The sequence below is a fragment of the Schistocerca serialis genome, chromosome 4, assembly GCF_023864345.2.
Source record: "Schistocerca serialis cubense isolate TAMUIC-IGC-003099 chromosome 4, iqSchSeri2.2, whole genome shotgun sequence".
In the NCBI taxonomy this organism is placed as follows: Eukaryota; Metazoa; Arthropoda; class Insecta; order Orthoptera; family Acrididae; genus Schistocerca; species Schistocerca serialis.
Genome location: NC_064641.1, coordinates 859,961,629 through 859,976,276, shown reverse-complemented (window position 1 = coordinate 859,976,276; position 14,648 = coordinate 859,961,629). Strand labels below are relative to the sequence as shown.

General features: G+C 37.2%; 1 protein-coding gene across 1 annotated transcript in view; it reads left to right on the top strand.

The window, feature by feature from the left end:
• LOC126473497 (hemocytin) overlaps nucleotides 1-14,648 on the top strand; it is a 568,134-nt gene that overhangs the window by 484,624 nt on the left and 68,862 nt on the right. Inside the window, exons 66-69 of the mRNA XM_050100583.1 lie at nucleotides 6,094-6,210; nucleotides 9,977-10,078; nucleotides 12,214-12,522; nucleotides 14,316-14,419. Coding sequence (XP_049956540.1) covers nucleotides 6,094-6,210; nucleotides 9,977-10,078; nucleotides 12,214-12,522; nucleotides 14,316-14,419 — 632 coding nt within the window. The remainder of the gene's footprint in view (nucleotides 1-6,093; nucleotides 6,211-9,976; nucleotides 10,079-12,213; nucleotides 12,523-14,315; nucleotides 14,420-14,648) is intronic.

Genomic DNA, 14,648 nt, shown 5'->3' with positions numbered 1-14,648 from the left:
GAGAAAGATGTTTTTGTCTACATTCATGGTGTCTGTAATTACATGGCTGATGAATCACTGTTACGTTACAAACTTTTGATGCTAAATAAATATAGTTTACCCATTTCATGCTATCTTCCTTCTAACAAATTATGTAGCAGATTTTATGTAGTGACAGGTCGTATTTATATTTCACATTTCATTCATCATATTTTACTGATGTATCTTTCTTATGTGTACTGTACTAAAGTCCTTTGGAGTGCTTTGCATGTGTCACTGCAGACATCAGCAACTATCTGATATAAGCAACTACAAAAATGTGCAACAATCATTAATGTAAATGTTTCTGATTGCTAATAACCAGAGTGTAAATGCTAGCCTATCTTCAGTTTATGTTGGCCTTTGGTAAATAGGATTCTGCTTTTAAATGTCTTCCTCAGTTGTAATGAGCAACCAGCAAAAAGTGTCAAATGGCATTCGTGCAAAGTAATGGATAAACGCTAAGGAAAACAGGCACTGCAGTTCAGTACCTCTGCATTTCACATTTACGTACAAATGGAACCATCTAAATTCTTCCTTTCCTATGCCAAATACAAATCTGCTGCACAATGTTTGTGACTTCACTTGTGTTGTCTTCATTGTGAAGGGTGCTTTATACTCTCTACTTAGGTCCAGGAAGGTATGCATTTCTGTTGACGTTGAGTTGTCTGCAGCTCACCACATGAAAGAAAACATTTCCAGTGTGTTTTTCTGTCTGAAAACCCATCTGATTGCTACAGAAAATATCATGATATTCATATCTCCCACAATGATGTGATCATCTACTGAAACGCTTTGCAAGAGCATTGTACTAGCTTTATTAGTCATACAGTGACACTAATTACATTTATTTTCAGTTTGAGTGATATTATCAAGCTTATTTTCAGAAGCTGGATATTATAATGTTCATATTCTGTCATAAATGCAGAGTAGATAATATTGTCCTTCATAAGGGCAAAATGAAAGTATGAATCTTCCATTGTTTCTTGGCAGGGCAACTTCATAATTATAAACTAAAAGCACAAAATTGTAGATGTTCTATAGTGCTGTAGAACATTTCTAATTTTGTGGATCACTTTTGTAAAGCATGTCAAAGTACACTCATGTTCACAAAAAAACAGAACACCTTGATCGACTAGATATAGAACATTTGTATTCACAGGACATGTGCATTAGTATGTTCTGTAGAAATTATTAGCATTTCAGTGACCTTGATTCAGCGTGTGTACTGTTGCATAGTAGCTGCAGGGTCCACCATGGGCTCTGAGTACTTGTTCCATACAAGGTGACATCGACACGTATAAGGAGTAAATGTCATCCTGTGGTACAGCCATCTGTGCTGCATTCACATGGTTTCAAAGTTCATTTGTGGTGGTTGGCACTGGGTCACAGCACTGCACCCCTTGTTTCACCATATTGCACACATTTCCGACTGGCGACAGCTCTGATGATCAGGAGGGCCAGGGTAAAAGGCTGACATCTTCTGATGCCAAGAAGGCACATGTTCGTGTAGCAACATGTGGTTGTGCATTGTCTTGCTTAAAAATTGCATCTGGGTGTTGTGCAGAAAGGGTATGGCTACGGTTTGTAGGATATCACTCACATAGGTCACACTGATCACAGTGCACTGGACATGCACCAGCTGTGATTTTTTGGTTGAACCCAATAGCACCCCACATGATAAGATCTTGAGTTTGTGCTGTCTGTCTTGTGCGAATGCAGTCACTGATGCTGCTCCACCTGCCTGTGGTGAACCAAAATGCAGCCCTCATTTTCAAACAAATGTAACCTGGGCTTGTTCGAAAAAAGTATCTGGTTCCATTCATGTCCACAGTGATGTTCCATGCACCATTGCTGTCTAGCATGCTTCTATTCAGTCAAAGATTGGCAGAAAAGTGGATGACACGTGTAACCCATGTCATAATAAATGGTGATGTACTGTCACCTCTGATAGTGTATGTTGTGTTACACTGTTCCACCATTGCACCAGAGCTGAGCAGGATGCAGATTTGTCCTGCAATGCCATTCGGATGGTGTGTTGATCTTCTCAGAGGACAGTCTGGATGGTGCGACCTGAACCATCTCATCATGTTCTACAGCCTTCCATAAACCATTCGGCACACACCATTTTCACTGCTGAAACGTGATCCTACATGAGCAGCAATTTCCTGGATGAATGCATCACATTTTCTCATGCCAATAAGGTGACCTTGTTCAAACTCACTGATTTAATGGTACGGTTCACCCATTTGTCTCCAAGGCATCCTGCATGTCTGTCCAAGTCACACTGATCCATTACCTTTGGTTTATAGTGACAATGAGAGCCAAAGGTACATTTTGATGCACCATGATATCAATGTGTACCTTGAGCCTGCAAGCTGACATAATTCAAATGATAATCATTTTTGACGGACATAGTAATGTGCATGTCCTGTGAATATGAATGTCCTACCTCTAATCATTCAAGGCATTCTGTTTTTTCCTGAACACAAGTGTACAAATTGTTTAGACCAGTAGCTATACAGCTGTTGTAGGTGAGAGATATCTGTAGCTCAACTGGCAAGAATGGGTGTAGGAGTAAGTTGTGGTGTAGGAACTTGAATCCTCTGTACTCTGGAAACGTTGAACAGCAAGTGATGTCTGCCTCTGTAACATCTGCTCTGTAATATGCAAGATCTGTCAGAAATTAACCTCCAACAAAGTGAAAAGGATGATTGCTACTCACCACACAGAAGAGATGGTGAGGCACATTGAAAACCGACTGCTGGAAATTATCAGGTTTTTTACTTAAGTCCTGCTCGAGACATAGACAGAACACAAACACATTCACCCCACATGCATAACTTATACACACACAGGCACTGTCTTCCCCAGGTACTAAGACCCAACTGCAATCTTTGCTCAGCTCACAGTCAGAAGCATTTGCAGTCAGGTGTGAGTGTGTTTGAGATGCACATTTGTGAAGGTGTGTATGTTTTATTTAGTGTACACCAGGGGAAGGACTTAGCTCATAACATCTAGCAGTCTCTTTTCAATGTACCTGCCTGCCACTCAGTGTGGTGAGTAGTAAATTTACCCTTTCATGTTGTAGTAAACATACCCTTTTCATGTTGCTGTTATTCTACCAAAAATTTTTCATTGCTAGAAATTGACATCCATTAGGCTATGAATAAAATGTTGGGAAATCCAGGATGGAATGTAACAATATTATGAGAAGGATAGGCAGCTCAGGATCTCTGCTATATGGTGAGTAGCAACTATCCTTTTCATAAAATTGTTAATAAAATATTGAGAGTAGTTAAAGCAAATTTGTTAGAAATCTCTTAAAACTACACCTTTGTATTACACCCCTTACAAGTGCAGATCTTTGACACCCTAATTATTTAGTCATGATCTCATGCAAAACACTCCTAAAAATGCACAAGAAGTTGTCTAGAGCTACGTCAATACCTTTCAGTTCTTCTCTGAATACCAATTTATGTTTATTATTTATTTATTCATATGGTTGACATGCAGTGGATAAAACTACAGGTGTAAAACATTAGTGTATGTATATAACAAGAATACAGGAAGACAGAATTACATAGAAAACTAAATGTCAATATCTAAATTCCTAATATATATATGAGTTGTACTGTTAGCTTTCATTAGGTCACTCCAACTCCTCAGATAGGAACACAAGAGGTATTCATCTCTAATGTGCTTCATTGTCTGCTTCGGAGCCACACAGTCACAAACCAAGGACTTGTAGCGTCCCATTTGTAAAATGAGTCAGCACATCAACCATCCCCAGTGCGAGGTCTGTTCAGTTTGACCCATAGCATCTTGTTGAGTTCTGTGCCAGCAGTATCACAGCTATACTTTTGGAACCACTCATGCTCTTCAGGATTTTCAGTAAGTTGACAGTTATGAACCCATAGGTCTCTTACCTCGATATTACTACCATCTAGCTGTTCTGCTTGCTGTAATGGTGGGTTTCTTGAATGGAGTCTGTTTCATCATAGACCTGGTATGTCTTCCTGTATGGGTAATTCCAGGTTCTCTTGTAGCTTTCAGTATTCCCTAAGCAAGGCCTTGCTCCTACAGACTGTGGGTGGATAGACAATGCTCAGCAGAGCAAGTCAATAAGTGGATGTTGGTTGGATTGTCCCAGTTATTAATCACATATTGTGGTTCAACTGGACATGAATCAGGTTGGTATGACACCTGTTTAGCCACAGCGGGACACAATATTTGGCTGCTGGGAATACTGGCACAATGGATGATCTGCACAGTGTATCTGCTGAAGCTCCCCATGTCCTTTCACACAATTTTCAAATAATATTGTTACGAATTTTTATCTTGGCAGTGGTATTTTCAAAAGGTTTTTATATGAAAGGGTGCAGTCAAGCGTGACTTAGGGTACTTGTTATGGCAAAGAGTGTTTCTGAACTCCATGTTAGCTTGTTTGTTGTTAAGATGGAATGTAAATACTTCAGTTTTACTTGTACTGGGTTTAGGTCACCACTTTCTGAAAGAGGAGCTGATAATGGCTAGATATTATGTGAGAACTGTCTCCACTTGTACAAGATGTTTGGTTCTACAAGCAAGAGCGATATCGCCTGCGTAGCAGAATTTTGTTGACCAGTTATTGGGGAGATTGGATACATATGGCTTGAATAATAGGGGGAGCCCTGTGGTAGACCATTACTTAATTTCCTCTCCTTCCTCACATGTTCTCCCAAGTAAATGAGAAATATCGATTATTTATCATGGTGTTGATGAGAGTTACAGTTTTTTGGCATTGGATTCTTTTTAGTAATTTGTACATCATCCCATCTCTCGAGACTGCGTCATATACCATGGTCAGGTCTATGAATGCAACACATGTCTTCATTTTTTCTTAGGAACCAGCCTCCTTGAAAGTTGTTAGAGCCAATACCTGGTCGCATAAACTTCTCTGAGGCCTGAAACGTGCTTGCTGAGTTGGGATATGTTCCAGAACAGATGCACTAATTCTATTATAAATGAGCATCTCCAAGGTTTTATAAGTGCAGCTCAAAAGGGAAACTGGTCTGAAAATTTGAGGGTCATCAGCTGTTTTACCTGGTTTGAAAATGGCACTGTTTTTGTTCTCTTAACTTTTTGGACAGTGATCCAAGGAAGCAGAACAGTCATTTTTTCCCCCCCATTACCTATGTTTATCAGAAGGCCTCACCTAATTCAGTCCATGTAAATGGTGAAGAGAAATTGGATTCATTTGGACATTGACCATTTAGACAGGCAAGTTGTTGTTTTATTTTGGAAAAATGTTGTTTGTCACAGGATCATCTAGATGTTTTAACTATATGGTTGGCGATTTGGTTACTTGAAATACTTCTGCTTTAATAACTTCCTTTCTTGATCTCTTCACCCATATCATTAATTAATTACCTTTCATTTAATCATGTTCTCCCTGCAGTACTCATTGTCCACATTATTCTTACCTTTTGTATTTATTGCTGCTTCATGTGACTCTGCTGCTCTACCAAAAAGAAAAAAGTACAGTGAAAAATCTACAGTGTCAGCACCACAGCCCCAACAAATGAGTCTGTATACAGAATAGTTTGGCCCCAGTAGGGATGTGGTGTGCTTACAAGCGATAAATTTACTCATCAAACCTGCACACGATTTCTATCGTATACAATTTTTCTCAGCCAGTTTTGTACTTTCCATACTCTTTGGGCATTAGAAATATCAACATTTAACCATTTTCTGTTTGACCTCTTTACATAATAGAATATAGCACTGAATGTGTTAACTATCTTTTTTTGAAATATGATTTTGATCATGTTACAGTTTACTTCTCTGTTTGTTTAAAATACCTGTTTCATGTTTCTCACTTTTAAAAAAACTTTCTGGAAGTGACAAATTTATCGTCAGTGCATCTCCATACTATTCAACTTTATATATATATTAATCTGTGTTTAGCATATTATCACTGGTGACTTAATGAAATGTGATTAATATTTAATCATGTTTGTGTTAGTCTCTTAGTTTCATGAATTTATGGCAGAAAATTATGCATTATTATTATATTTTGTTGCTTGACAAAAGGCTTCACCAAGGAATGCAAACAGAGGGAATGCATTGGTGAGAAGAAAATATGCCCAGTAGGAACGAAGTCCATCCAGGTGCCTGGTGGAGATGAGTGCTGCCAATTATATGATTGTGGTGAGTTATTGTTGTTACTATTACTATTAGTGGCAGAAGCAGAAGTAGTAGAGGGTGTCCAGGAAGTATGTATGAATATTAAAGTGCTACAGAACATACAAAATTTATTGAAATTTTTTTTACAAAGACACTAAATAACTTCTCCCATTTATTTATTAAAAATGATACCCTCCATATGATCACCCACGGCTGTGCAGCAACTAGCAATGCGTTCATTGAAATTCTCAATGACATGTTCACAAACATCTGGTGGGATGCCATTAATAACCCTTTCCATTTCATCCTTCAATTGGTGTATTGTTTGTGGTTTGTTCATGTACTCTTTGATTTCACAAATCCCCACAAAAAAATCACAAGCTGTAGGATCACATGATCTGGCAGGCCATTTCTGGTAGTCACACAAAGAGAGAATTTTTTGAGGAAACTTTTCATTCAGCAGAGCAATTGTTTCATGGGAATGTGTGACATGTCGCACCATCTTGTTGAAACCAAAAATTGTCATTTTCATCAATAAAAAGAAAAAAACCAATCAGAAAGCATGTTTTGATAATGGTTACCGTTGACAGTGATGACAGCTCAAAAGTATGGGCTGATCAGGCCTTCTGCCCCGAACCCACACCACACAGTTGTGCCTTGTGGATGCATCTCATATTCCGCAGTCACTCATGGATTTTTGTTGCCCCAAATTCTGCAGATCTGCTTATTGATGTCCCCACTGATTTGGAAGAGCACCTCATTTGAGAAAATTATTCTTTTTGTGAAGTTCTTGTTCTCCACTCTTTGAGCCAAGACCCATTGAGCAAGTGATGTCTCTTTCCATGGTTTGCAGGCTTCAATTCTTGTGTGAACTAAATCTTGTACACTTGCATATTCAGATCTTTTGAAAGGATTTAATGTGGTGAATTTGGTGACAAATTCAGTTGTTGAGCTCGTCAGTGAACTGATTTTGTGGGGCTTACAGTCAAATTGTTATGCACGACAGCAATGTTTTCTTGTGTTCAAACAGAATGCAGTCAACCTGTTTTCTTAACATTTGAAATGGAACCTGTGGTCTCAGACTTCCGGATCAACTTCTGAACTGACAATTCAGTTGAAGCAGCATTACGTCCGAGTGTCACATGCAATTCACAAATGGTTGCCACGGGACTTTCACTGTTTTTGTAATAACTTTTTATCACTTGGATACATTGCTCAGTTGCCATCTGCTGCATGATGAAAATAACCATTAAACAAATATGCTCACCACACAAAGCTACTAGGCTACTAATGGGAAGGATCACAAATAACAAACATGAAAAAACCATGGCTGCCAACTGTCATATGACAAAATGGCGCAAAATTCAAATTCATCATTACTTCGGGATGGCCTGTACAAGTACTACCAGTATTAACTTTATTAGTTCATAGTCAGTATTACTTACTCACAGTGTCATATTAAAGTTGTTATTTCTGAGGTAACTATGATGTAAAAAAGGTACTGTATTTGTGAAACATTAGTCCAATATAAGAGAATGGCTATTGGCCTAAATCAGATCAGGTTAAACAAATAAATATATTATGGGGCATGGCTCTTTTTTGCAACAAAAGTTTCAAGACATGTACACTGTTCAGGGCATCGAAGCAGATGTTACAGTGTGAAAGCCTCAAATTCTCTGACATTAGTTGCATTGAAATTCAAAATAAATATACATAAGAAAAGATGCAAGTGAAACAGGAAGAGAAATAACTAGTAGTCGAAAGTGGTACACTCTGTCATGCACAGTACAATGGGTTGTGGAGTAAGTGTGTAGATGTAGACATACTGCTGCCTGTACTTACCATACACTTTATTTAACGTGGGTACTACATATTGTGGCTTGTGCCATGGACTACTGATGAAGTCTCATGGTACTGTGCATATACTTAACAGTGTTGACAGCTGAAGGCTCAACAGCACATTAGTGCTGGACTTACTGCATGACAGTGTGTGTTCTCATGCTAAAGTAAATGTATTTCTACTCAAAATTTACGGATATGATAAGAGAGGAAGAGAAGTGTCACATGTGTATGTTGTACTTACCATCATTCATTAAATTAATATTGAATGCCACTGGCATCTGTCTATGGCCCCAGTAGCAATATTCTGAACAACAAGTGTCAGCACTGAATGCTCATCTACAGTTAAAAATATGAATAACATTTTTTCAGAAACAGAAATGAATCTCATTGCAAAATATCAACTTTGACCGATCAAAGGTAGCAGAATATTAAACTCTTCTTCCTCTGCAATTGATGATGTATTTAATTCTGTAAAACATGTGTTCACACTCATCTTACACATTATTTGTTTACACACATTTCGTTTATTCTGCATATGTCAGTTTCCTGGCAGCTTTTAATTGCAGCATGTGAATTAGATGATATTTTCTTCCTATTCTCTCCCTCTCTCTCTTTTTCTCTCTCCACAGTGTCTAAGCCTGAGTTTACGTCATATTTATTCCTGCTGTCTCTTCTCTTTCAGAAACATTTGATATTTGAATATTTTCTTGAAATTATAACTTTTTGAGGTTTAATTTAAGCTTTTGTGTTTATGTATTGAAAAAAAAAAAGTGCTCACAGCAGTCGACGCGGGTGCGCACGCGTGCTCACACTCACTGTTATATATTACTGGAAAAATTCCTAACTTATTTTATTCTTTCTCTATTACTGCTGCCTCTTCTATTTCAGAAACATTTCATGTATGAACCAGTGCTTGAGATTTAATTCAAGATTTTATACTTATTTATTGAAATAAATGTGTAAATATACGTCATCATCCTCACCTTGGACAGTTTCCAGCCTCTGGCCGGGTCTGTATGGAACATAGGCCTCTCCATCCTCTTCTGTCTTGCCACCATCTCTCCATCTTCACCTTGGTCCAGTCTTCTCCTTTCTTCTGGATGCATTCCTCTATTCCTTTCAGCCATCTGTCTCGCCATTTCCTCTTGGTCTCTTTCCTTCCAGTTTCATCTCGTGTATCCTCCTGGGTATCCTCTTCTCCTCCATTCTCTTAACGTGTCCATACCATCTCAGCCTAGATTTCTCTATCTCCTCCTGTAATGGTTCCACCTTCATTGACTCTCTGATCCTCTCATTTCTTAACATGTCTATCTTTGTCACTGCAATGCTGTTTCTCAAGAATTTCATCTCACTAGCTCATACCTTGCTTTTCTCTCTGCTTTTCATAACCCAGGTTTCTGATGCATATGTCATGATTGGGACATAGACCTTTTTACTGATTTGGGGTACATCCTTGCTCCATATCAGGCTTCTGACACTCTTCCAAAATGCTTCTGCTTTTCTCCCCCGCTCGTTTATTTCTCTGTCGTTTTTTCCATCTTCCTGTATCAGGTTGTGTAGGTACTTGAAACTCTCCACTCTCCTCAATCATTCCTCACCAATTGTTATTCCTTTCTTTCTTGTTGTGATAATCATCTCACTCTTACTTATACTAAATTTCATCCCATATTCTTGTACTGTTCGTTCCCATACGGCCAACTACTCGTGTACTTCCTCCTCCTTATTCCCCCAAATCATCAGATCATCTGCAAACACCATAGCTTTCATCTTGCTTTCACCAATTACTTGTGCTGCTGTACTCATTATATCATCCATCACTACAATGGAGAGTAATGGTGAAAGTGCACTTCCCTGCCCCAAGCCATTTTTCTGTTCAATTCAAGCTGATCTCTCACCTATAAATAAATATATGTATTAGTTTTAATTATGTAATTCTCTTCTTTTACAGAAAAGATACCTTGCATAAATGAAACTAAAAAACCAGTTTGTGCTGAAGATCAGGAATTAAGCTTCATAACAGGTGAAAATGGATGCAAGACTTATTCTTGTGGTAAGTACAAGTGCATGAAAAAACTTTTGAGTATTCTAGCTACAACACCTTGAAGTCCACAAACAAAATTTATTCAGCTACAACACCATAAACACAAAAAGCCTTTGCATTTACATGTAGAGTTTTATTTACTTTGGAAATCATGAACCGTTTGTAGAAGACTGTTTCACACATTTTGCAGAATTCTCTTAGAAGACAGCACACACTGTAGTAATCTGTCCAGTTAATCTGAATCTTCAATTTTTTACATACTTTGTATGTGTGAATGTGAGGTTTGAAAAAACTGAGTATTTGAAATTGTCCATGTGATGTGTAACATCTGTTTCAACTTGTATTGTCAGTGCAGTCTTATCAATTACCCTTACTTGTTGGAGATTTGGTTTTTAATTTTAGTGCTTAGACAAAACAGATCCAAGGGAATGACAGAGTTGCATTAGTAGTGTAGATGAGACAAACATGGTGGTAACAAAGGGTAAAAGGGGGGAGGGAGAGAGTAGGAAAATCAAATACTGTAGGAGAAATGAAAGCAAGGAAAAGAACAAAAAAGTACAAACTTCAGGCAAAATAAAAGAAGATGTAAATAAATGGAAAAATGGTGGCATAAAACTGGTATAGAAGGGGAAGACATGAGAGCAAATTGTCACCAACACAAATGAACAATATAAATTGAGGCTGTGTGATCGACAGGAAACAAACACATGCTGTAGAAAGAATAAAGTTCTGACAAGCTACTAGAGGACGATGTAGTGCAAATAACTCACGTGGGGAAAGCAGACTTGCTGTGGTGTTCCAGAATGTAGTAGATTCTAGATACGTCATTTGTTGATCCTCATAGTTCCACCATGAAAGCCTGAACTGCAGTTACATTTTACTTGATATATATGAGTGGTTTCTATGACAGCTATTCCTTTCATGGAGTGATTCTTTTGGGAGATATGACTAGTAAGAGAATGAACAGAAAGATACAGTAGTGAAAGCAATTAAAATGGTGTAAATAAAATTGCAAGAAGATTTTTTTGAGAAGGTATCAGGTTCTTACTACAACACTGAGAAGACTTGAAAGGTAACTATAAGTTACTTTGGAATGTGTCAGAAAATATGAATAGGCAGGTCTCATTGTGAGACATGATTTAAAAAAGAGTCAGTTCCTTAGTGGAGGAGTTAGCTGGTCCATTTTAGAGGAGGGTACCATTGTGAAACAGGTACATTCTTTTGTCATATTTTAGAAGAATCAGCCAGTTAAGGCTTATGATGTTGGAAACGTGCCTTTGTATTGGCTTGGTGGGGACACTGCATTGGTGAGACCAGCCATGTATTTGTATAGTGAACCAGTGTTCCATCTGATAAATTTCAAGGCTGTTGTTGTTGGAACATTTCGCTTTCAAATGATACCAACTGTCATAGTGCAAATACTGCTCTTAACTAGTGGATTTAATATTTCCTAGCATATGGTGCTGACAAGATCTAGAGATAGGCACTACAAGATTCAGAAAAAAAGGAGGCAAATCTTATCTGTGAAAACAAGAAGTGTGAGAGGGAGTTATATGGCTTATAAACAGCTCACATATGTACCCTGATCTGCTTTTTGTCTCTAATCCATAAATTTACAAAAGGATCATAATTTACAAACAATGGAAATACGTCAGAGAAGTATGAATTAATATAGTATTGCACAAAGTACCCAACAATAAACAGCATCTATTACACAGAAACTGGCAGCATTTATGTATCAGAAATTTGTAAATCTAGTAATCATTGAGGCAAAGAAGAAATATCACAAAAGTGCTCATATGAAAATCAGATTAAAGTAAACTGACAGTAATATATGAGGTCTATGATGACAGTTTTGATTCATTGGACTAAAAGAGACAGTTGTTTACACAAAAGGTTGTATTTTTTAAATTTGATTATCAAATAAAAGCAAGGGAGACTAAAATGCAACTGCAAATCAAGTTCTTCTATGCAAAATTTGTTTACTGTAGCAGAAATACATTGATCAGTTATATTTAATTTTTGTTGCTGTTGTTTTTTCCATACAAATCATGTCTCCCCTGTGATGTTGACATTGAACTTATGTGTTTACTATGCTCATTGTTATGTTTTCAGCTCTTCTAAGAGTTAAGTCTGTTTTTCAGTGTGCCGTCCATGTGAACCACAAAATCCTGAGGAAGAGGAGACAGATGAGCTTAAAGAAGTTTTTGATGTAGACTTAGAGGTAGTACCAGGTCCATACGTTCCGGCTGCACAACCCACGCGTCGAACACGCCCAAAGGTTCCACTGGCACCTGGCTTTGAGATTATTTGGAATAATACCGGCTGTTGTCCAAAGAAAGAAATAGTGTGCAACATAAGTTTGTGTCCTGCCCCTCAAAGTTGCCCACCTCACCATGAATTGCTGGAATTGTCACCTGTGATGGGTGAATGCTGTCCACGTCATGCATGTGGTAAGTAAATGTTATGTTTCAGATATTCATGCCAGTGCAGATTGAAACTATGCTATACCAGAACTTGCATTTCGATCCCTGTGGTCAATGAGCAGTAATGTTAGTTCCAGAATGGAAATATAAACATGATATTTCTTAGCCTTTGTTAACAAAAATGTTGCTGTTACACTGATTTAGGAGAATGGGGTTTCCATTAATATAGTGTGATACAATTTTAAAGATATAAATGCATGTAAAATTAATTCTGGTGAACATATATTCATACTTTATATCTACAGCTTCATCAAATGTGGTGAACGAACCTGTAGAAACATCAAGTACTGTTGGTGGAATAATGTTAAAAAAATGACAGTTGTAGTGTAAAATGCACTTTAAAAAAAATTCATGTAAAGCTTTGCACAAATTTTCTTGCTTTCATTGCTAATGAGAAAACTGTATTTTGCAAGTTATCGCCATTGTTATTTAGCAACGCCTGACTTATCTTTATTCCTCATGTCATTTGGCACTTTTTAACCAAAATTTCAGCTTATCAAATTTACTTCATGAAGTCCTTTGACATTTTGCTTCCACATACTCATTTCTACCCTTCCAAACGACTGTCTTACTATGACTACTTCCATTATTCAAGCTGATGACTGTGTGTCTGTAAGTCATCATGTATGTATGTTCATAAGCACACACACACACTGTGTCTCTCTCTCTCTCTCTCTCCTCTTCTTCTTCTTCTTCTTCTTCTCTCTCTTTTTTTTTTTTTTTTTTTTTTTTTTTTTTTTTTTTTTTTTTTTTTTTTTTTTTAGACTTGACATTAAACACTGAAAACACTGAACATTCGTTTTTTCCCTTCTACTTTTCATAAAGTGAAAACATTTAAATGGAAACTCCTTTGCATAACATATCATGATAAATAATCAGAAGTCTTTGAGAAAAATCTGCTTGCTAGAACAGGCTGTTAATTTTAAAAAACTCAGAGGTTTTAGACTTGAGAGTTTTTCAATTATTCTAATATTACTCACTTATACACATTACATGTAAGTACTGTTTCTGATATGATACACTATATGGAAATTTCCATTGTGTTTTGATCTGCTGAGGGCCAACTGTCAAAATGTATAATCTACGGAGATAAATAAAGTGCAGACCTGACAGCTAATTTTGTATAAATGCTTTATCTATCTGTATTTCACTATCAATTATTCACTCAGTGGCTACAGATTTTTTGCCAGCCAAATCTGTTGATATATTCTCAGAGGAATTTTGATAGTGTACCTACACTTCAAAAAAGGCAACAGTACAAACGATAAACTGTCTCTCATTGATAAATAATACTCTAAAACTTCAGCATATTATGAAAAAACAAAAAAGAATTAATGTGTCCTCCTCTCACTTACCCTGTTTCACCACTGCCACAATTCTTATCTATCTGAATCTCTGTGTATGCTAAGAAAAAATACACCCATTTGTCAGCTGAACTATTATTTTCCAGCATCCTTATGTGCATGTTCTTTGTTCAAGGCTTTGCTATGTGCCAGTTGTTATCTTCACTCATTCTATTACTTGCATTCCACCCAGACTCATTCTGTTACTTGCATTCCACCCAGGACTTAACATCTTAAATGGGGTACAAGCTTCAACAACTTGATTGATTGATTAAGTGAAAATTTAGAAAATAACACATATACTACAGTTAATCATTTGAATTCAGTGTTAAATTAGTTCTGAATAGTTAAACAGTGTTTCTTCGTATCTTTGTGTTTAAAATACTGTGGAGTACTATCTGGTTATTCTATTTGCAGAGCCTCGTAAAGATGGTTGTATATACACGTTGTCTCTAACTAATGATGTCAATGGTGGAGAAAGGACAAGAAATGAGCAAGAAAAGGAGACACTCTTCAAAAAGGTAAGTATTCAGTTGATCAAAATGAAAAATAACTTCGTAGTGCACCCAAATGGCATCATATGACATAAGATGATGTGGTGGGCATTCAGTGTTGTGCAGTCCTCTGGGCCTGATCATGAAGTATGGTTCAGATGAGAAATTTAATCCTTATGACATGATGTATCAGTTTTCTTTACCATGAGTTACCGACAGTTACTGTGGAGTTGAAAGAAAATGTAGCTAGCATCTG